Here is a 22,221-nt window from a genome sequence, read left to right on the forward strand (position 1 = left end):
AAGATGGATGAGTGATAGAAAAGAGCAACAAGAAAAATTATGAAAGATTTAAAAATGGATAAATAAGTACAGAACATGAAGGGCTTCAACAGAAACAAAGGCCCTGTCATCCTGTATGGTCTTGGAAGATGGATGCTCCCTCTCACAGAGAAAGCAACTGCAATGCTGCAGGCTTGTAAATAAGTGTTGGCTCATGGGAAGTTTTTTTTTTGCTCTCTTTGCTGTGGATGAACAAGGAAAGGACATACTTGTGAGAGTGATATTGACAAAAACTGAGCAGAAAGCACATTTTTTCTGGATTTCAGTGAAATTGAAGATTTACTATTTTGGGTAGGGTTGTGTTTTTTAAAAGAGTAAAGCCTTTATTAAACTGAAAGAGGTCTGACAAATTCCATCCATGGGCCCTTAGGTGGTGATAAATACCTAGGTGGTGCTAGGAGCTTTTCAATACTTGTGGTGAACTACTGTACTGAGCGTGCACACTAGAATGTGGATACCCGAGTCTGTCAGGAACTAAGTTTGGACAAACACTGTGACATTATATGTGTGTTCAGATCTAGTCCGGTCAAGTTGCTGGGCTTGCCTTGATCTCTGGCTTACTAACTAATTGTCAGTAAACAAGTTAGTTTCTAATGCACAGAATTTCACAGTTCAGCAGAGCATTGACATTCAATAGTTGACAAGAGTCATTTAAAAACACATTGCTATTGGAATACTTCCTAAATATCTTGAATTGACGTTGAAGCAGGTACATCTACATTTTGCTCACAAAATAAATTTCATTTTGAGGATTTAGTGGAATAGAACATCTCCATCACAGAATAAACTTCTCTGAATCTCTGATACAATCAGAACTGCTTGTAGTTTTTCTTCCAATTGTGAGGATACGATGTATGCCAGGCCTGATTCTTTGGGGTAATATTTTCAACTAAGTCAGAGGAATTGCAAAATCTTTGCTTCCAATGTTGTTGTACTGGCTGGTGCAAGACTATACCAGACAGTGCTAGGGTTGGTCGCTAGATTCTATTTCCAGTGTGTGTGTTGGTGTCACCTACCTGCTCCGTTTCGGTTCTCTGGGTTGGTATTGGACAGGTATTCTCCAAATGCTCTGGCTGCTCTGTAGAGACACAACAATGAAGCAGTTCAGCCTCAACCACTAATGGGAAACACAGAAGTGGCTCAAAAAGAGGCATGGTCTAACAAATTTTTTAGCAAGATGTCTGAGCTTTTTAACTGTGAGGTCTCTTCATGGGTGACTGTCTATATACTGTATGTGCTACCAGCCAAGTAGATGGACACCAGTCTGTAAGAAGCTGCTTTTTTGTTGGCATTCTGAATCTATACTTAATAACAGTCGTCTCTCTCCAGGGTAACATGATGTTCTTATACAGTGACTGAAGGACTGGGAAACAGCTTGGGAGCTACAGCTTGTCTCCCCCTGCGCAGCTGATAGCCCCCCATAGGGGACTGTGACATTGCGTGTGCCAGCCATACTCAGGAAAAAGGCACATACTCAGGAATATAATGAAATCTTGCTTATTGGCAGGGACAGCAAAGAACTGGCATGGTGTGAAGCACCCAAGTGACAGACTGTGTCTAGGTACTGAAACATAATGTCATCTCCTACATGTAATTATCCTCAGATATTTCTCTCATCATTGCTGACATCAGCCTTTAACTGAACAGCAGAAACAAAAAGGGACATTTTCTCGACTAAAAACACACATTTATTTTTGGCATTGGTGGAAAGTGTAAACAAGGCGCCACTATATTAAAGCCGTATCTGCAATTGTAACTATGTCAAAGCCCTTCTAGATTGTTGCATTAAAAAGGCTCAATGTCGCAACTCTGAGAGAGGGAGCAGCTTTCAATGACTGTCATTAGCTCATGCACAGTGGTCCAAGCCCTGTGGTTCTGATGCATATAGACTCATCAATCCATAAAAAAAAAAATCACCTCTTAGCACATAATGGGATCAATCAATGCCATTGTAAGCTTTATACTGCATGATACAAGTGGGAAATTTGTATCATGCAGTACATTTCAACCCTTTAAGAAATGTGTATTCAGGATAAAAACTGCTCATGTTTTGTATGAAATGACACATTTCATTGACATTTCATGGAAGTGGCTAATTACCAAGGGAGCTGAATTTCCGATTCCATCTGACAGTGACTGATTGTATCGATACTCTTTATTGGTGCAATGTTAGTGTAGGCAGGAAGTTTTGTTACATTCTTTTAAGTCCAAACACTTCTGCCACCTTAGCAACATCCTCACTAAATGAAAGGCCTTAGGAGACTTCTACAGCATAGCAAATTCGGTCACACATTACTGAGGTAGACTGCCAGTTTACCACATGTACTTTTTAAATCTCACTCAGGCCTTTCAACAGATTTCCATCCATATACTTCATTTATATTTTTCCTGTGTATGTATTGGATCTTTAGTTTATGGAGTTTGATTTTTCTCTCTCCCATTTGCTATGGTTACACGGCAAATTTCCCCAAAGTGGTACTGATAAAGTATTATCTTATCTTGGCTTATTTGATCTTATCTTAGCTAAGCTAATCTTGAAAGGTGCTGGTGCTTTTAGTATTTCACAGCACCAGCTGGTTGGTCTATTTTTCTAGTCTTTCTTTCCAACACTTCAAGAGTGAAATACAAATTGAATGGCACATTAGGCCTTTCCATAAGCTGAATGCTGTAAAGAGACATCTTCAAACGCTAACAGTACATTACTTAAACTAGGTAGGTTTGCTGAAAAATGGGGGTGGGGCACTGAAGCTGTCTCAGTACAACATAATGAAACCCAATAGCTGGTTTATTCTCGATAGAAAATGAGAAAATTACTGTGGTTTATTTGTTCTCACTCAAAACCTAAGGAGAAATCGACTTTACTTCAACTTTAATTTGAATTATACATAGCTTGGCATAACTTAAGTGTGAAATAGTTTGTTACATAGTCAGATAAACATTTCTCCACCTGAAACACACACATTTTTACAATGAACAACATTTTTGCCATCTGCACGCACATACAATCTCCCACATCCTTAGAGTACGCATGGAGAACAGCATGCAGAAATAAACACAACACACTCAATATGCTCTCTACATGCACGCAGGGCTAAATCTCAGGGGGGCTGCAGTGAAATGGAATTGCAGTGTTGTTGCTGTAGCCTATATGCCTTCCTGCTGACGACACTCTAATTAAATATGAGACTGCACGTGCGGCAGCTCTCCCCGCGAAAAACTCCCTCCCAGCCTGGATGACGGGAGAAGCGGAGGAGGGAGGTCACAAGAAAGAAAATGCAATCATCTCTGATATATCTGCTTGACTCCTTGAACTCATTCCAATAAAGATTCCATATACTATGCTGAGAGGAGGGGATGTAGAAACGTTTTCTCAGTTCACAGAGGACAAATAGTCGCAGTGTCCCAAGCTAAAGGACTGGACTTGTATAGGCCAAACTTAAGGAATAAATCTTTTCACTTGCTATTTTACTGCACCACACAGTATTTCCCCTCATTCCCATCCTATAAAAGTAGAGTTCAGTGATAAGATAAAAGGCCTACCGCTAAAAACTGAAAAAGGTATAGTCTTAACAACAATATATTTATATTATATATTTAAAATGTATGGGGAATCTACATATGTCTCAGCTTAGCAAATGCACTAGACCATTCGTTTATGTTAGACATGTGGAGCCTGAGGCTTTACGATTTCTAAGCCTCCTCATACAAAAACATGACTTCATTATTCACCATCTGATCCCATTTATTATGACAGAATACTTCCAACATTTCCCCCCAGTAATATCAAGTTGACCACATAATTTGACTGAAAACTGACACAGCATAACTGGAACTAATAATTACTGATGATGTCTATCTAAGTGATTCAGTATATCATGCAAGTGCGTAATAGCAGGGCCTGGTATCCTACTGATTCAACACTCCTGCCCACCAGTCCCTGTCCCATTCAGGACCATATGGAATTTAATAAAAGGTATTCATTTGAGTTGTAATTACTATGATCACAAGAACGCTAATGTAAAACATTATCTTGTGGCCATGGCTGTCACCAGTGCTGGGGTTTAAAACAGGGATTGTGGTTATAACGAAATTTACCAAATTCTAGAGTAAACTTTATGCCAATACATAAGGGTTTTCAGATGACTGGCCTTGATCAGCCTAGTTTCTAAATGTATGATTTCAGAAACACAGACCACACAACACTTCGATGTTATTGGGTTTTAACACAATTACAAATCGCAGCTGAACTCTGCTGACCGCGATCCAGCCGTACGTAATCCTGCTGCTGCTGCTGCTGCTGTGAATATCTGCTCTGTGCTTCTGGACTGATTTTTTTTCTCCACTGCATGTTTTCAGCCATGTGACATGTGAGCAGGGAGAAGAAGAAACACTGTGACAAGAGGGAGATGTGTTTATAGGACTAAAATATAAAGTAAGGGTGGAGTGGGAAGTGGGATGACGGAGGGAGGAATAATAAGCGAAGCAAAGACTAATAAAATAAGAGGTGGAGGGAGGACAGAGAGGAGACAGATGATCCAGGAACAAGATGATTTCATCCTCTTATGGGCTGGTTATATGCCAGGCTTCTCCTCCTTCCTTCGCTCTATGTGTGAAGCGTGGAATGGCTCTATATATGAGGCACATATGAGGGATGTAGGGTATAGATGCCTGGGGAAATATTCACATCTAATGGCTCAGTGGTGAACGTTACAGAGCTGGAAGAACAAACAGAAGAGCCTCAGTCAGACAGACACAAGGATAAAGGTGTGCTGTGCTTTCTCGATGTTTGCGGAGTGTTCCTGTGAGTAAAATATTTTGTGCATACAGTACAACTTATTATTTCAACAGCTGCTTTAGGGTGTCATTTTGTTAATGTGTGTACTTTGAAATATTGAAAAAAGAGAGATGAATAGGAGGATTTTTCGAATGCATACAGCACAGATAAGCAATCTGTGTAGTTATTGTGTCTGTCGGTAACTGGAATGCACATCTTAAGAACCATTCATCTTATCTCTTTCATACTTGATATCTGTATTGTTAAGGGCCCAACAAAGTGCAGTGTCAAATTGGGTGCAATTCGGACATGTGATTCATTACTTTGAATAACCGGTAACCAGGCGACCAGTGCTCTGTAGCAGCAGCAGCTGGGACTCATCAATGGGAGTGACGTCGTCGATCAGGACATCAGTGTTCACGAGAAGGGGCTCGCTCACGACAGCCCAGCTGATCCTCCAGTCTTTGGGCTCTGTGAACTGATTCCAGCAACCGGCCTTTTAATTGATTTGGCTCAATTACTGCAGGTAGCTTTGCCAGGTTCGGAAATAAAGCTGCAGCCAGCATCACCACAGTCCAAGCAAACAGCACTATTGGTTAGAGAGGTAGAGAGGTTCTGGGTTCAAACATAACAGCTGGCCTGGGGCCCTTATTTGGGGGAAGTTCAAAAGTATGCAGGTTTATTGGATACTCTAGATTGACCATAGGTGTGTGATTGTGAGCATGACTTGTTGTTTGTCTATATTTGTTAGCCCTGCAAGACCCCGGCGAACTGTGGGTGTACTCACCCACTGTCGGCTTCGATTGGCTCAAGCTCCCTCATGGCAGGATAAGCAGTATAGAGGATTGATGGGTGGATGGATGGAATTTGTGCAGGGGGCATGGTCAAGGTAACACAGTGTTAATCTGCTCTTCATGATTCACAAGTGTAAAATATTATATGTTTGTGCTATAGTCTATGACAGGATGTGCTGTAATTCAGTACTGGTGCTGACTCTCTCATGACCAGTGTTGGGAGTAATGCGCTACAAAGTAACGCGTTACTGTAATTCCACAAGAAGTAACTAGTAACTGTAACTAAGTACTAATTTTCAGTAACTTGCCCAACTCTGCTCATGACCTCTTTAAGGTTCTTCAACCAATGAGGCCAGTGCTCAGATCTCCAAATCCACACCATCAGCGTTCTGCTCCTTTTCCTGTACCCCTTTTCCAGTGTGCTCTTGTGTTCAGCCTAGCTCACCTTCTTCTCTTCCTCAGTTCTCTTACTCTTTGACTATTTCTACTCTTTCAACATTTCCTTATCTTCACCCTTTCCTCTATCTGTCCCATCATCCTCTACTCCCTCATTCGTCATCTATTGATAGTCCTTCAAAAGAAGAAAATGACTAGTTGACACTTCAAACATCTAGTTCGACAATTATCCTCTTATCTTACTCTCTCTGTATGTCCTGCTGCGCCGTTATCAGGGAGTCCTGGCAGTACAATAACTGGATTTGGCTGACTGCCCGAGCTCCACACAATTCCAACCTCAGATGATTAAACGATTGGTAGATGCTGTTTTGGCAGCAGGAATGTTCATTTGCTAATCTGATGGAAGCTAAACAAGTCTGAATGAGGAGCTGCTTAATGAACACCAATCATATTCACACTTCTTTTTTATTTTGACCTGTTTTAGTTCAGAAAACTTTGTCCCTTGTAGAATCTTTATCAGGCTGAAACGGAAATAAGACCATCATGACTCAATAAGTCAGGTAGTTCGCCAGCTCTTTCAGTGATCAACCCAGAAAAGGACCAGGGGAACAAATAAAACTATAAATTAATCCTTTGCATCATTTGGGTGAAGAGTGCGATGATTTGACTGCTGTACTATGAGAGTATATGGCAACTGACTGTCATAAGGCTTTTATAGTGACTATGTAGAAAAATGTCTGGCTCCTAAACTGTTAAATGTTCCTCTATGTTCACTCTCTAAAAGAACAGCTGTTGTGAACTGGGTTTGTCTGAACATTCACCTGCTGCTGCTGCAGCTGGAAGCGTCACCATAAGCAGCTTCTTTCACATTACCTGCAGTCATATGACCCCTTATTAATAAACATGTTTTGATTAGTGCAAGTTCATATCAACAAGCAATGACAGAAACAATGTGCATATTTCTGTTTGGTATGCTGAGTAATTTCTGACTGGTGCTTGGGTTGCCATTAGGCTACTAGAGGTGTATATTGTGGCTGTACATAATGCTAATGTCAAGGTCAAAGTGCTATGCAATGCTTGTTCATTTGCAATTCCTATAAATGGTTAGCATATCCCTTTGGTTTTAATGTTATAATTATTGAGCATATATTACTTATTACCACAGTTGTATCAAACTGTGCACTGCCACTTGACTTAGCTAAGTGTAATGTACAGAAAATCAATTTCAAGGATCAGGGACTTTCACCAACAAGGAGAATCCATCCATCACACTGCTGCTTCGAAACGCACCACTGAAATGTGCAAAGCAATTTAAATTTGATTTGATGCTTTCTTTGAGTTTCCATCTATTTGTATTACTAACTTGTAGAAAAGCAAGTGCCTATGCACTTTTCTATCCACTACCATCCTGGGTAAGTTGCAGGTTAGAATAGACTTGTTTCATTGAAACATTTTGTGGTGCAAATTCTTAAGCCATTATACTACTGCAGAGGAAGAAGGCACAACCAGATGATAAAAGTGCCAAACAGACTTCAAGTGATGGAAAACCATGAATGTATTAACTCGTTGGAAAGCTTGGTGAGGGAGAGCATACAATGTCCACTTTTGTCTTAATTCAAAGGACGTTGCAGCCTTCTCATTGGTCCACATACAGTATGATGATGTTTTTATCTGCTGCCATTTTCATCTCTTCAAAAATGTGCATGAAAAAAAGTGGAAAGAAACACACACCAGAAATCAATGACATTAGATCTGTTTTATAGGCTTTTCAAATTGTAAGTGGAAATACTCAAAAAATCCACACAAAGGTATTTACAACAGATAGAGGTGGAAAAATGTTGACGTTTGAATGGCACTCTTTTAATTACCAAACTGGTGAATTAGCACAACATAAAGCTTTTCTCAATGAACCAACGCCTTGTATTTGCCTAACATCCATGGATGTAAAACTCCTGTATAAATATCGCTGCAAATATTTCATCTAAGCAATATATTATGGTAACTGATACAGCAGAAATAAAAAATAAGTCATCTTAGAAGTGAGGCAGTATCATCATAAAGTCTGTGGCTTTATGTTTCACTGTACCAGGCTGTAATGTGGGCACAGGCTCTGCACCGAACCCCGGCTGATGGAGGAGGTTTGTTCAAGTTTTGACCCTGCTGTGCACTCCATGTTCCATCCGCTCGCTGGGAGGTGATCAGCAATCCAGACCATAATTAGTCAGATCAATGAGGGAGTCATCAACAGGGCATCATTATAGCCGAGATACTTATTTGACATTAAAGCCCACAAAGATAAAAGAGTGGAGAAGAGATGGAATAAGGAGACAAGAGTACAGGAGGATGGGAGAGGACATGGACAGGATGGGTAGAAGGTAAAAAACAAAGGGAAAAGGGAGAGGGGGAGTATAAGTCTGGAATAAAAAGATAGGATCTATAATTGCAGATTATTTACACAACAATGATTTATAGTGTTAAAAATACCCAGGTGAAGGATGCAGAATGCTACATCTCACACATCTTCAAGCTTTAAATCCTGAGTTGCAAAAACGGAAGGACAGCACTCCTCACTTATAGAATTTTGACAACTTCAGCAACCAGAATGGGGAGTTAAGGAGTCTCACATCCTTTTGTATTATACGTGTTGCTCATAACACCGTATTGTCCCAATTGATCACTTTGCTCCCAAAACACAGGCTCCCTTGTGATTCCTAGAGTCTTTAAGAGTAGAATGTGAGGTAGAGCCTTCAGCTCCCAGGCTGCTCTCCTGTGGAACCAGCTCCCACTCTTGGCTCGGGAGGCAGGCACTATCTTTAGCTTTAAACTTCAAACTTTTTGATAAAGCCTACAGTTAGGGCTGGATCAGGTGGGTCCTGAACCCTTAGTACATGATGGGAGTTCTTCCAGTGGTCTAGACCTATAGCAGCATTACTGAGTTCCCCCCTTCTTTCTGTCTGTCTGCCGCCAAATTCCTTTATTTATCTTACTACATGTCACTAACTTTGCTCTCTCTCTCTCTCTCTCTCTCTCTCTCTCTCTCTCTCTCTCTCTCTCTCTCTCTCTCTCTCTCTCTCTCTCTCTCTCTCTCATTTCTGACTCAGGATTCAGACAACAACTATTATTATCGTAATTATTATTGTTATTATAATTAGTCCCCCCCGCTCTCTCTTTCCCTCTCTCCCCTTTTATCCACCCACCTCTCCTCTTCTCCCCATTTTTCCTTGCTCACCCCAACCTATTGAGGCCGATGGCCGCACCCATTGAGTCTGGTTCTGTTGGAGGTTTCTTCCAGTTAAAAGTGTTGCCAAAGTGTTGCCCATTGTGGGAACTATTGGGTTTCTCTATAATTGTTAAGGTCTTGACCTTCTATGTAAAGCGCCTTAAGACTGAATTGAATTGAAAAGCCTGCAAAAGAGCAACTGATGTTTTAACTGTTTTTTTACTGGTCAACACAAATCCCTTTATTAACATTCAGCTGAGAGTTCATATGCTAACACTGGTTAAAATGCAAGTTTTCATTTTGACTACCTTCATTACTTATCTTTTTAAGCTATATTTGACCTGTTTACATTTTTTTGTATTTTTTTAACAGACACTTCCAGTGCTTTAATTTCCTACTGTTTTACTGTATAAAATTTACAGCACAGTATTTGTCCATGATTTATGAATTTTGTTCTGGATTGTTGTAGATTTTCTTGATTTACAGACTTCTTGTTATAACATCGTAAAGGGGCCAGTATAACTGTATGCATGATGCAGTAATAAAACTTTAATCCATTCATTTATAATTGATTGGTTGGTCACATGCAAAAGGAAGGACAAGCAAAGCAGCAGAACAGATTATGTGACCTGCTGTAGATTTATAACACCAGTTAGGTCTGTGTCTATTGTTATCTATCTGTCCGGTTGCTGCCTGTCTAGCTGTACACTATAGGAAGGTTGGCTAATAAAAGGCTGACTTCATTAAGAGACAATTGCTCCGCTATCACTGAACAAAGGCCATGAGTCATGTAATTACCCATATTTCTCAAGAGAATGTAAGAAGGTTCATCAATGGGCGCTCGAGCGGAAAAAACCCGACGTCAAGTATCTCATCACATGACAGACAAGAGACAAGGAGGAGGCAGGATAATTGCTCATGCAGAAGCAGCTTCTGGGTGAGATGGAGTGACACCCTTATAAGGTTTTTTATTGGATATTGGCTTGTGCATTATTATTTACTCTTTTCTACTTAATTAGATTGCGCAGTACTAGACGCAGTATACAAGACTACGGCAATTACAGGTCAGTATCCATTAGGCCAAGGGCACAGTGTGGGCGGAGCTTTATTGATATTAGTGAAGGTTACCAGAGGTCATTCTTCATGACTGTTGACAACACAGACTAAGAGCGACATCAATCTCTGGTATCTTGGGGGTTTTCCCATAAAAACACCCCCCTGATAGTTCCTTGACAAATTACATGAGATTCGACCATTCGATTGCTCCCTTTGATGACATCTCAGCTCTTTTACAGCCATAGTTACATCGATGCTCTTTTTTTCACCGAATTCTTGTTTACTTTCTACAGTAGTTACAACTACTTTCTACACAATCTGTCTTTGGGTCACCCCCAGACCCTAACAGGAGGGACCTCTCCCTCTGCTCGACACTTTCCCAGACCTTCAGAATGGGGCTTGTTTGTTAGGATTCACTGGGATTAGACTTTTAGTTTACATTCCCCTGGCCATTAGAGTGTACAGATCCTGGCCACTCCAATGGCCAGGGGAAAGGCACACCACTGCCCTACTATTCCGCTTATGCTTTAGTAGTCCTACAGTTCAAGTACTTTCTCTTGCAATAATTGGCCAAGATGGTGATGGAGACACTTCACTGTACTTTATACACTGTACTAACCAGTCACTGCACTGTACACACACCCACTGTAAATACTGTTAGAAATAGTGGCCGTCATGCTCTAGGACTGTTTTGCTATGAAACTGGTGCATTGCACAAAGGAATAAGGAGGAACCAAGAGGATTATCTCAGAATTCATAAGGACAACATCAAAGCATCGCTAGGAAAGTACTAGAAGCATTTGGGCACAAACTGACCACAATGCTATGGCTAAATGAAGCTAAAGTTAAGCTTTTGGAGGCTTTCCGAGTTCCTGAAAACACAGACTGCTTTTGAAAGGGCAAGACCATGTCCCTTAGGTGTGTTAAGACTGGCCTCAACACTGTACAATTACATAGTAAATCTATGCAAAAACATCAATAGCTAAGCAAATTTGCTTTTAAATTCTCCACACATGACTGAGAAGCAGAGGTGTAAAAAGTACTGAAATATTGTACTCACGTAAAAGTACCTTTACTTTGATGAAATTTTACTTAAGTAAAAGTACCCATCTAAAAATCTACTCAAGTAAAAGTAAAAAGTAGTTCATTCAAAATATACTTTAAGTAAAAGTTACTTAGTTACTTCCAACTACTTGATGGGGGACACTCCCATACAGTGCAAAAAAGTTCAAAGGGTCATAAATCCAATCCAAAAACAGTTATTTTTAATTATAGGAGAATCTTTACAAATATAAATTCAATGACATTAAACATGTCAAACATTTAACATGTTAACACAACATTTAAGAACTTTTGGGAGGACATGTCATGACATGAACCATATGGCAGCTAAATTAAAAAGTTAAAATGCCGCTGTCCCACTGTATATTTAAATTTTTGGTTAAACTTTGGTCCACCTTTAGAGCACTAGTCTACAAACTTCTTGTTGAGTTTGAGCATTATATAGCTGTTGCCTCTGTTACCGCTAATTTTGCCTGTTTATTTATTCATACCCTGCAAACAAAAGACACAACAAATCTAAGTTTTGATTTATTTTATTTTGAAAAGGCACTTCCTGAAAATACGTAAAAGATCGCTACTGGCAGGTGTGCCGTGCTGTTGTAATGAACGTGTTCTTTTGAACTCGTTCCTGGACAACACTGTCTACCAATGCAGTGAGAATTGCCTTGCGCCTTGAACTACGTTATTTTTTTTACTCAGTAACGGAAGTAATATCCAATGTAGCGAAGTACAATACTTCAGTCAAAATCTACTTAAGTAAAAGTAAAATGACCCATTTAAAAAACTACTCAAAAACAGTAATGTGGGTAAATGTAATTTGTTACTTTACACCTCTGCTGAGAAGTAAAGGAGTACAAACTTATTGTGGAGCCCAGTGGGCACCTGCGATTGGACAATACATATTTTCTGTCCAGACAGACAGTGTAGATGGCTTAACGAAAAATCTGCAAAGCAGGAGGACTACCAGCTATGTACTGTATATGTTATTTGATTCCAGCTGATGATTGTACTCTAGTATGAATCAAGTTAGACAAGCATTGGCTGGCTTCTTTAGTTAGTTAGTCAATTTACCAGTTATATGAGGAATGCTGCCTCATGGCATCCCTCTCTCCCATTCTTACCTTGCAGTGTTACGATGTGCCGTATAGAGTAATTCAACTTTATGATTATAAGTAGGGATGCACCGATATGGAAATTCTTGGCCGATACCGATATTTAAAATAAAAATCTGGCCGATAGCCGATACCGATGTTTGTTTATTTTCTTTTTGTTGTTATTCATTCACCCTTTTGTGCCAGAAAAATAATTAAATCATTATTTAAAAAGCACTATTTAAAAAATGTTCAGCCCTTCATCACTCTTATCTTTTAATGACACAAATTGAATCAGATTTATGAAACAATCTTTGATTTAACTAAACTTTATTTAACAGAGACATATAATGACCATTTTTCCGCAAGTTGAAATGGTTCCTTGGGATCTTAATGAAATGACTGTAACATATTTTGGTCAAAATACCACAAGGATTATTTAAAACAGCACTTTTCACCCTGTCTAAAACAGCCCTGTTAAAGTATCATTATAGAGAACGCTCTTGTCATTGTTTTACGGTAGCAGTATTGCCCGTTTATTAGAGGTGTTACGGCTTCTGTGTGTATGACGTATGTTGTCAGTTCCCTTGTTACCTGTGCATGAGACGGATGAATAGAGCCGATGCACATGAGAATAAAATACTTAAACAGATGCTACGTTCATACTTTTTACACCAAGTTACACTGCGTGAGTCAAGATAACTTAACAAGCCCTCCTCAGTTTTACCTGTTTTTAGTGTCGGGCAGAAATCACATCGCGTCAACACCCCCCGTGGCCCTTCGCGATGCTTGTTTTAATTAAATAGTCGGATTCCCCTGGTCCGCACCAGTTCTCAGTCAGCTGCTAGGCGCCAGCCGGAGGGTTCCCCCAGCGGTCGCCGTAGCTGAGGTGATCCGCGAGAAGGGCCCGACACGCGTCCAGAGTCGCCGCCGCCGACCGCCGTACCCGGTCCCCTCCAACGGCCCGCCTTCCGTGCCGGCGATGGACACCGCCCCGCGGTCCAAGAGAAAGAAAGCCCCCGCACCAGCGACGCCGTTAGGCGCCACCGGATTAGGACCTCCCGGTGCCGCACACTGAGCCTCTGGCTGTGGAGAGGAGGGCGACGGAGCGACTGCTTCCCCAGCTGCGACACGTGCCCAGCGGTTTTACAACAAATATGAACATCGGCCAAAGATATCGGTGAAAGTCAAGTTTATTACCGATAAGCCGATATCAGTAAACGAGGCGAATATCGGCCGCTACCGATGTTCGGCCGATAAATCGGTGCATCCCTAATTATAAGTATGTATCAGCACTGTTGGTTCAAACATCATGTGTCATATTTAGCCTTCAAAGCCTCATGTATAATTTTCCAACTGTGATTCTGACTTGTTTTTTTCAGAGTGGTGACCCAGATGTTTTTTAGCTAATAGCCACAGTGGACCATGACTGCAGCTAATCTGTGCAGCGATGAGGACAGGCTCGCTGCTGGTCGCACCGTCCTGTGGGAAAGAGGCCATGAAATCCCATTTTCACTGAAGTGGAAACTATTAAGACCTGAAAACCGTTGTGCTGTGCAGCTCATTTCAGAGGTGACTCAAACATTTTTGAAATATTAATGGTGACGTTATCTATCAAGTGGCTAATCAAAACAGACGGCCTGTTTTTGGTGTGCTGTCATATAGAGATCTCTCAGAAACAGGACAGGGAGATAGTGTGAGACAATACTTTGTGCTCGATGCACTCAGAGATCCTGTGAGGATTAAGCCCTTTTTACTGAAAACTTTGATTCTAAGAGCAATCGTCAGGGTATAAAAAATAACCTGTGTCAAAACTGTTCCTATTAGCAACACAATGGACCAAGATCTAATGTTGATACAGCTTGGCTGTTCTACTTTAAGTAACATCATGTTCGCATTTCTCCTTAGTCAGGCTGACACTAAAAATAACCTACAAAATTGGTTATATCTACATCATTTTTTCACACATTGATTTATTATATATATCAACCTACTTTTTGCCCTTTAGAGTTTTCAAGGCATCAGGGTCTGAACCTCCTCACACACCGTTCTGTCTGCCGAATTGATGAGCTTGGTTTGCTTTTCTCTGAAGCTTTATTTTCTGGACTACACATCTCAACTTCCTCCCACTATCCAGAAATGAAGCCAAAGTATATCGGATCGAGATGCTGCCATCTCACACATTTGGAGCCAGAGTCTGCACAGGAGCCAAGGCAGTGGTTCTCGAGCAAGCTTGACACAGTTTAATCCGTCAATCATGATGTTTAACAATGTTGATATCATCGAATAACTCATTAAAATAAGACATACTGAAAAAAAAATGGGGTTACACTGCCTACACTGACAGGAACTGCTGAGATTTACTTTTAGACTTTGTCCAATCCACTAACATGGGGGATGAGGGCCTTATGCCCCAGCCATACACACACAATGAGTGGCTCAGTAAAGAGTTTAAAAAGTGGAGCGATTTAATTCTTGTTTTTTCTTCATCAACATCAGCAAGTACAGGCGAAGATGAGCCTGCCCCTGGCCCCCCGGCCCCAAGTCCTAGAAGCCCATCTGCCTCCCCTGCCCCGTTGATTTTCTCACTTGTGGAACTTTGTGTAGTTATGTTGGCACTTAAAATAATACCTGAGAACCCAACCAGTGTAACCTTTGTCAACCCAAACGTCTATGACCCATTGTGAAGGTAAAGATCTTTGCAGTGTTTTCAAGTAAAATAGTGAAAGTATTAACTCTCCCAGGATCAGGGTGAAGCAGAGTGAACAGGAAAACAGGATCCTATTAATCACACCTCCAGTATAATCCCTTAATGGCCTTACTATCATACTCACCCAAAAACAAAGACATGCTATTAGATTTGTTTGATGCGTTGGCTCACTCGCTGTACAACAGATGAACTCAGATCTCCTAGCAGGATGGAGAAACATTACTAATCCCGGCTCAGCTCAGACGGAGCGGCTGGGATTCAGGGGAAGCGCTTATTCTTCACCGAAAGCCATTATACTCCTTGTCAACTAGAGTGTGGCTTGTGATTACTGATAAAAGAGGGAAGTACATACAAGCCTTGGCTGCAGTCCACATGCCACGTCTGGGAGGCTGGCCGCGATCGGAGTGATTTATGGGGAGTTGAGGTGTGAAAAAAGCAAGCGAGGCGGAGAGAGGGAGGCGATAAAACACACAAACAGCACGAGGAAGACGCAGACAAATAGAGTTGGCGAATGTGTGCATAAGTCAGCGTGGTGCTGAGTGTGTAAGTGAGATGGAAAGGCGCTGTGTGTTTTAAGCATATGTGCCTTTATTACACTGCACACTAGCTGAGATATCATGTAGCGCTGGAGAGTGCTTCATTTGTCTGCAGCCTGGCCTCTGAGGGTCGGTGAGGTGGGCGACACCGAGGGCATCTCCCACCGGGAAACATTCGTCATCCTCGCAGCCTTGGGAACCGATTAATACACTGATCCGACAACCATGACACAAAGACCTTTCATTACATGACGCACACATTCAAAGTTAAATGTCATTATTAGTCATGAGTCCAAGACAGTCTATCTGGAAGCGGGTGACCATCTCATTAAAGCAAAGGGAATACACACTGTGTATACTCCATGTCCTGTATGTGACTATTCGTCTATTTAATTGGTGTGGAGAATTAATACGTATTTTCTTTCTCATTTTCTTCAATGTTTTCTACGTTTTGCCGTAAAGAACACTGTGTCCTCCTCTGTAAGAACTGTGCTGTACAAATTGAGATTGATGATATGCAGCATTCAGCTTTGCAATAAAATGTGAAACGGGTACAGAAAAGAAAAGAAATTCTTGATTTGATAATTGTAAAGCAATGACTCCAAATCTAAAGTGTTAAGAAAAAACTTTGACGTTACAATAAGTATATGTATTAAGGTCAAAGTCATATAATTTTAGTTTTGTCTTCAATTACATTCAGTGTAAATAATGCTAAATATGATAGACTCAAATTTCATCAGAGGGACTTATATATGCCTACAAGACAGATGACTTCCCTAAGATGCACATACTATTAAAAAAGGGCAGCCAGTTAAACGGCTTCAGGTTCAAAACTTCTAGAAATGTTATTACGGCATAACGAGCGGCTGAGGGTGGGAGGTTTTTCTTCATTCAGTCGAATCTCATATATTAATAATGTTTAGTAAAAATGAGCAGACATTCATTTCCAGACAGAAAATAATTGAATTAAATTGGACAATGAAAATAACAATAGGAACAATTTAGAAAAAAAAGAGAGAAAATAAGCTAGAAGCCAAAGTGAAACTTTAAATGGAGCAGAGTAACCTGCGCTCCCCCTGAAACCAGCCGAACTCACAGAAGAGTCACGACCTCATGAGAATTCATTATTTTACTTTGCACCGTCAGTTCACCTTAAAGTTCACCTTAATATGTGCATCCAGTAGTAATTCGTGTAAAATCCTCCATCAGAGAATCGGTATTAGTTAAAAGGCACCCTGCTCTTCTCCTGCCCCTCCCGGCTTCAGAGCACCACAGACCCCGGGCACACTCACCTAACTTTCGCGGCCACGGAAGATATCGCATCACTCCTCAGATTCTTCCTTTTTGACACCGCAGTTCCCATGCTGAAGTGGACACGACCCCGGGGAGAACACGCACACCATTCCACAGACTGGTCGACGACGTGGAAACGAAGCAAACGAGAGAAAAATCACCGAATGGGCTCGAATAAAAAATCATCACTGTCCGACAAGTCGCGTCTGTGATAATTTCATGTTTGCCAGCATCATGTCTGCCGGTTAAAGAGAGAAAAGGCGGACGAGCTGAGCGGAGAGCGCTGCAGCTCCGCTGGCGGATGGAGGGAGAGTGGATGAGGCGCGCTGCGCTCTGAGCGCCTCATCCAGCGGAGGCTTCCAGAAGGAAACAGACCATAAAAGGAAGAGCGGGTAACAGATCATACCTGTTCCACTGCACACGTTTTCATTTAAAAGCACGCTGAATAACTTTAATAATGGCACTGATCATTTCACCTGAAGTTAAAAAATATTAATTGATCCAGAGCCTCCCTAATTTTGAATCATTAATATCAAACATGTTAGAAATTGGCTCCGAGAGAAACCCACGAGATGAGAGGGAAGCGTCACCAACCGGATGTTGTTTACTTGTAGCTGAGACTAAAAACAACAATACTTTTCCAACTCACCTCCAGCTTGCTCAGCCATCTACATTTATGCTTCTTTTTGTTTTTAACTGAATAACAAGACACAGGCGCGTGCTGCCAGCTGACTGTATCCTCCTTCATGTTGAGGATTTTTTAAATCATGCAAATATCCCACACACCATTTCAGAAGGTGACGTTAAGGCACCCTAACCCAGCCGCCATAAAGAACAGAAGAAGAAGACAAATCATGCAAGTTTCTGTGAAATCCCAAGTCTCAGCACTCACCACTGTGAAATTGTTTGCTACAAACTGCAGGTTTCACATTCTGGCCAAACCGTCTATTTCGTTCTGACGTTTACAATATTAATAAAACGGTAGAATCAGTCATTATGTCTGTGGTCTACCACTAAAATCTGTTAAGAGTTAAAAATCCTCTAGTGTGCAAAAGGCCTTGGACATTTTATCAAGTCCATGAATGTCAACTTTCTGATAGCACCAGTAGGAGTCAGATCACCATCATCGTCATCATGACTCGATTACCATCTAACCCATTTTGACTGACTTTAGTACCGTTCTTAATTTAGTGAAATCACATAAGTCCCAAGATAGCTTCCACTGACAGCAACCCTACCAGAGATTGAATCATCCAAGGTAACTGAGAATAGTTATGTGGGTGGCCAAGCTTTTATTTGCAAACTAATCAGTGTCTGTATCTTTTAGATTAGGAATATGGAAGTGAATTTTTCTGAATAGTAAAGGACTAGAAGTATAAAGTAGCTAGTACATCACAAATGTAACTTGACTGCATGTACGTTTCCATCACTATTGTAAGGTTACATTGAAGACGTTATTTCAAATATGAATTTGAATAAGGTTTCTCTACTTTTGGAACATGAACATTCTGGTTTGGTCTCGTTTTATATCTTGTGGCCTCTGGTGGCAGCACTAAGTGTCTGAGAAGCTTCTCGGAAGCAGGTTGGCATGTGTGACAGAAGTATTCACCGTCTTTGAGAATCACATTTTTTCAATATGCCAATACCTTAACTATTATTCTGCACTTTAATAATTGGGAAGTTTCGATTGGGTATAAATCGTTTAAGAATATTCCTGCTGTTTGGACTCTCTGAATAAATGAATACGAGATGCCCAGGTACCACACCGCACAAACGTAAAGCACAGTAAACACAATGAGGATCGTATTTCATACCCAGTCCCATCAAGGCGTCTATTGACCTGAGAATCATGCAGAATATTGTTTTGCTTTTCAGGGAAACAAAATCAATATAAAACCAATATTCAATTCCAGGAAAAAGCAACAATTCTTTTAGCCACAATATAACCAAAACACTGTTGTGATTATGAAACATATATAATCAACATAGTACAGGCCAGTGATCAAAGATTTTGTGGGTGAATCATTATCCTAAATATAAAGATAAAGCCCATAATGTCTCTGCTGGGCACAGAAGACCTGGCAGTGTAAAAAAAAAAGAATACCTTTGATGAGATTCTCCTGCTGGAACATATTCCAGCTCTGCAAATAACGACAGGGTCAGGTCCGTTGGTACAACATAAGGCGCAGAGGTCTGAAAAAAAAAATTCAAATAAAGAGGGATAACCGAGCAGGAATGACATCTGAACATCAGGGTCGGGAAGGACATGATCACAACTGAGGAAAATTAATTACCAGGTTCACAGTCACAGAGAAATCCATCAGAAACTGCTGAAAACCTCTGCTGGTTTTTACAGCAGCAAGCTATGAGTGAGTGTATGATAAGAACAGAATAAGGGACAGCACGAATACTGTCTGTCATCACAGCTATAGAAACATTTAATTAATTTAACTCACCTTTTCATCTTTAAATATTATTATAGTAGGATTCACACAAACTCTAACACACATATAGTGTCTCCTCTAAGTAAGTGACAAAAGAGATAATTTATCATTGCTTTCCAAATGGAGCAATGCGATTGACCCAATGTCTCTATCATTGGGGTTGAGGGACATTGGCTAAGGGTAAGATTGTGGATAAAAAAAAAAACAGGTAAAAACTTTGGAAGCTATTTGGCTTGGCCTTGCGGATTTGCATTTTTTTTAATGTCTTGGGTGATATCTCAGTGATGAAACCATACCACACCACAGCCTCTCTCCTCTAGGGCATCTGCAGCGTTGTCAGCCAGTGTTAACACCACGTTAACTCAGCAGAACACCGGTTTCCACTTTTGGAAACATTGAAGCTGAGAGTATCAGAACGGACCGGGTATCCTGAGAGCATCAGAGTCCCACTTATTAAAGCTTTAATGGCCACAGATTATTTTTAAAGACTGTTAAAGTCCAACACCGATATTTTGCTGGGCATCCTTAACAACACAGGAGTCCTTTTCTTATCAGATTGAATCCATTCAGCTCAGTAATGTTTGAAAAGTCTCACAGAGCTGTGTGGTGATATTGTTTTATTACATACACCCAATGAACAATTCTTATGTCAATGGATGGACGACCTTCTTAAAATGTGATATCTAGTTCTTCTTGACACAGCCATATAAGTCATCATAGTCACACCCCCTTTTTACTTTCCATCCAAAATGTACTACAAAATACCTTTGGTTCGTGATCACTTAGTATAAATAGGATATGCTGCTTTAGGCATTTCATTAAATAATTACTTCCATCATTCTCAGAAAAAAGTGCAACCATCATGTATGCTTGATGGTAATATTAGCATGTTTAAGAAAGACACCACTGCAGTAATGCTAATGCTCGCATTTATTCATGTAAAGGCTTTGGACCGTCCTCACAAGTTTTGTCTACAAACGTAACTGCCGTGTTTAAATCACTAAAGTGCTGTAAATTGGAGCTTTCTCCTCGGGTTTCCAGTCTCATCTGAAGAGGATAGACGGACGCAAACATGTCTTATTCACTGATGCTGCTACCACGATAATAATCAAGTCAGACCCCACACTCGTAAAGTCATCTGGGGAGAGAGGTCCTGCACATCTATAAATATTGCTTTTAGTAGCTCGACTTCAAAGTGGAATTAAGCAAAGCAACCGAGCTGACCTCCATGAATCAGGGTCATATCGACTACTTGCTTCACTGATATATGCATATGAGAGACCACAACCCTCAAATCCACATCTATCACTTCACCCTTCCCTCACTCTATATCTCCTGCTGTCCTCTCTCTTTATCTTGCCTAAATCCCCCTCTTTGTTCTTCTCTCACTCCGCCTTTCCTCCTCTTCCTCCTCCTCCTGCAGCACGTGAGACCAGTCAGGCAGAGGTTAGCAGAGCACGTTAACAAAGTGACTGTATGAATTTTTAAGCAGCCATCTCTTTTTTTTTGCTGCTAGTGTGTGGCTCCAATGCCCATCCAAAGAGACAGTTCTTTAATACCCAGGCGCACATGCAAAACACACATCATGTGTGACACAAACAGACAGAAACCACTCTGATGCTGCAGGATAGATGTGTCTCAGGCAGAGGAAATATTAGCAGAGACAGTGAAGGATATCTTTACATATATATTGCAGATGAGGATGAAATAATTTGCAGCAACAGTGGCATTGCACGCACATGCGACCAAAACACGTCTAATGTATGCAGAAAGAATAGATAAGGAAACAGTATTGCTTATCAAAGTGAGATGCAATTTTTGTCTGAGAGGATGTAAATGTGAGTGGCACTTACATGCATTTTTCACAGGTTGATAAATGGCAGCATAATACTGCTGATCAGCTACTACTGATATAGCCCATACCACCCACGGATATGTAGAGCAATGAGGAGGGAGGTGAAGCTGACAGACTCACAAAGAATATGCTGTATGTACATTAGCACTCATATTTAGGGAGGGAGAGGAGAGAAAACTGTCCACCTCAGAGCACTTAATTGCCTGAGGTGGAACCACCAGGCTTAATATATTCAATTCTCAATTGGCTGTCCATGGTGCAAACTTCACCTATATATGACCTAAAGTATCTGATTGGGAAAGGTTGTTAGGGGCAGTAAACATCCTGGAGGCTGTCCAGCCTGGGAGGCTAAAAAAATGCAGCTTTCCAGGCAGTGTAGCCTGAGGCCAACTGCCTTCACTTCTTCCAGTAAAATCGTATGAATAGCGTTGATCAGTCCTTCAGTAAATATGAAATAAATCAACATGCATTCAATTTTTTATCAATGTACAGCAAAGTTCTATTAATATTCACTGCCTAGTGAGCTTGTTGACTCCAATAATAATATGATGATGATTTTCATAAAGTCGATCCAAGCATGCTTTTTACAGAAAGAAAATAGCACCTTGGAGATCAGCCATTTCCAAGTTGGAAGAAATCAGAAATGTATAGCAGCAGCACAGTGGTCCCAAGTGGTCCCAGTGTAACATTGTGTATGGGCTCAATTAGCCATGGGTAGATTGTGAAATTCCATCCATTAGTCCCATCTGATCATGTGGATTCAATACAGATACAGAAAAGACAAAGCAAAGAGACTTAAAAGGATAGTTCACCCCAAGATTCAAATTCACTCATTCACGTTGGCACACACCGCACATGAGCTCTCGCCCAAGGGCACTCATAGGGTGTGCGGTGGCATTTCGCTAATACCGGTAGCAGACATTTCGGCTTAAAAACATGGTGTAATCGACA

At 40.8% G+C, this 22,221-nt stretch overlaps 1 protein-coding gene across 1 annotated transcript in view; it reads right to left on the reverse strand.

The window, feature by feature from the left end:
• Positions 1 to 17,041, reverse strand: part of nsmfb (NMDA receptor synaptonuclear signaling and neuronal migration factor b) — a 48,941-nt gene extending 31,900 nt beyond the window's left edge. Inside the window, exons 1-2 of the mRNA XM_053421408.1 lie at positions 16,971 to 17,041; positions 1,056 to 1,117 (exon numbers count right to left, since the gene is read on the reverse strand). Coding sequence (XP_053277383.1) covers positions 1,056 to 1,117; positions 16,971 to 17,041 — 133 coding nt within the window. The remainder of the gene's footprint in view (positions 1 to 1,055; positions 1,118 to 16,970) is intronic.
• Positions 17,042 to 22,221: the final 5,180 nt, after the last annotated feature.

Source organism: Pleuronectes platessa, chromosome 4 (genome assembly GCF_947347685.1).
Source record: "Pleuronectes platessa chromosome 4, fPlePla1.1, whole genome shotgun sequence".
NCBI classification, from domain to species: Eukaryota; Metazoa; Chordata; class Actinopteri; order Pleuronectiformes; family Pleuronectidae; genus Pleuronectes; species Pleuronectes platessa.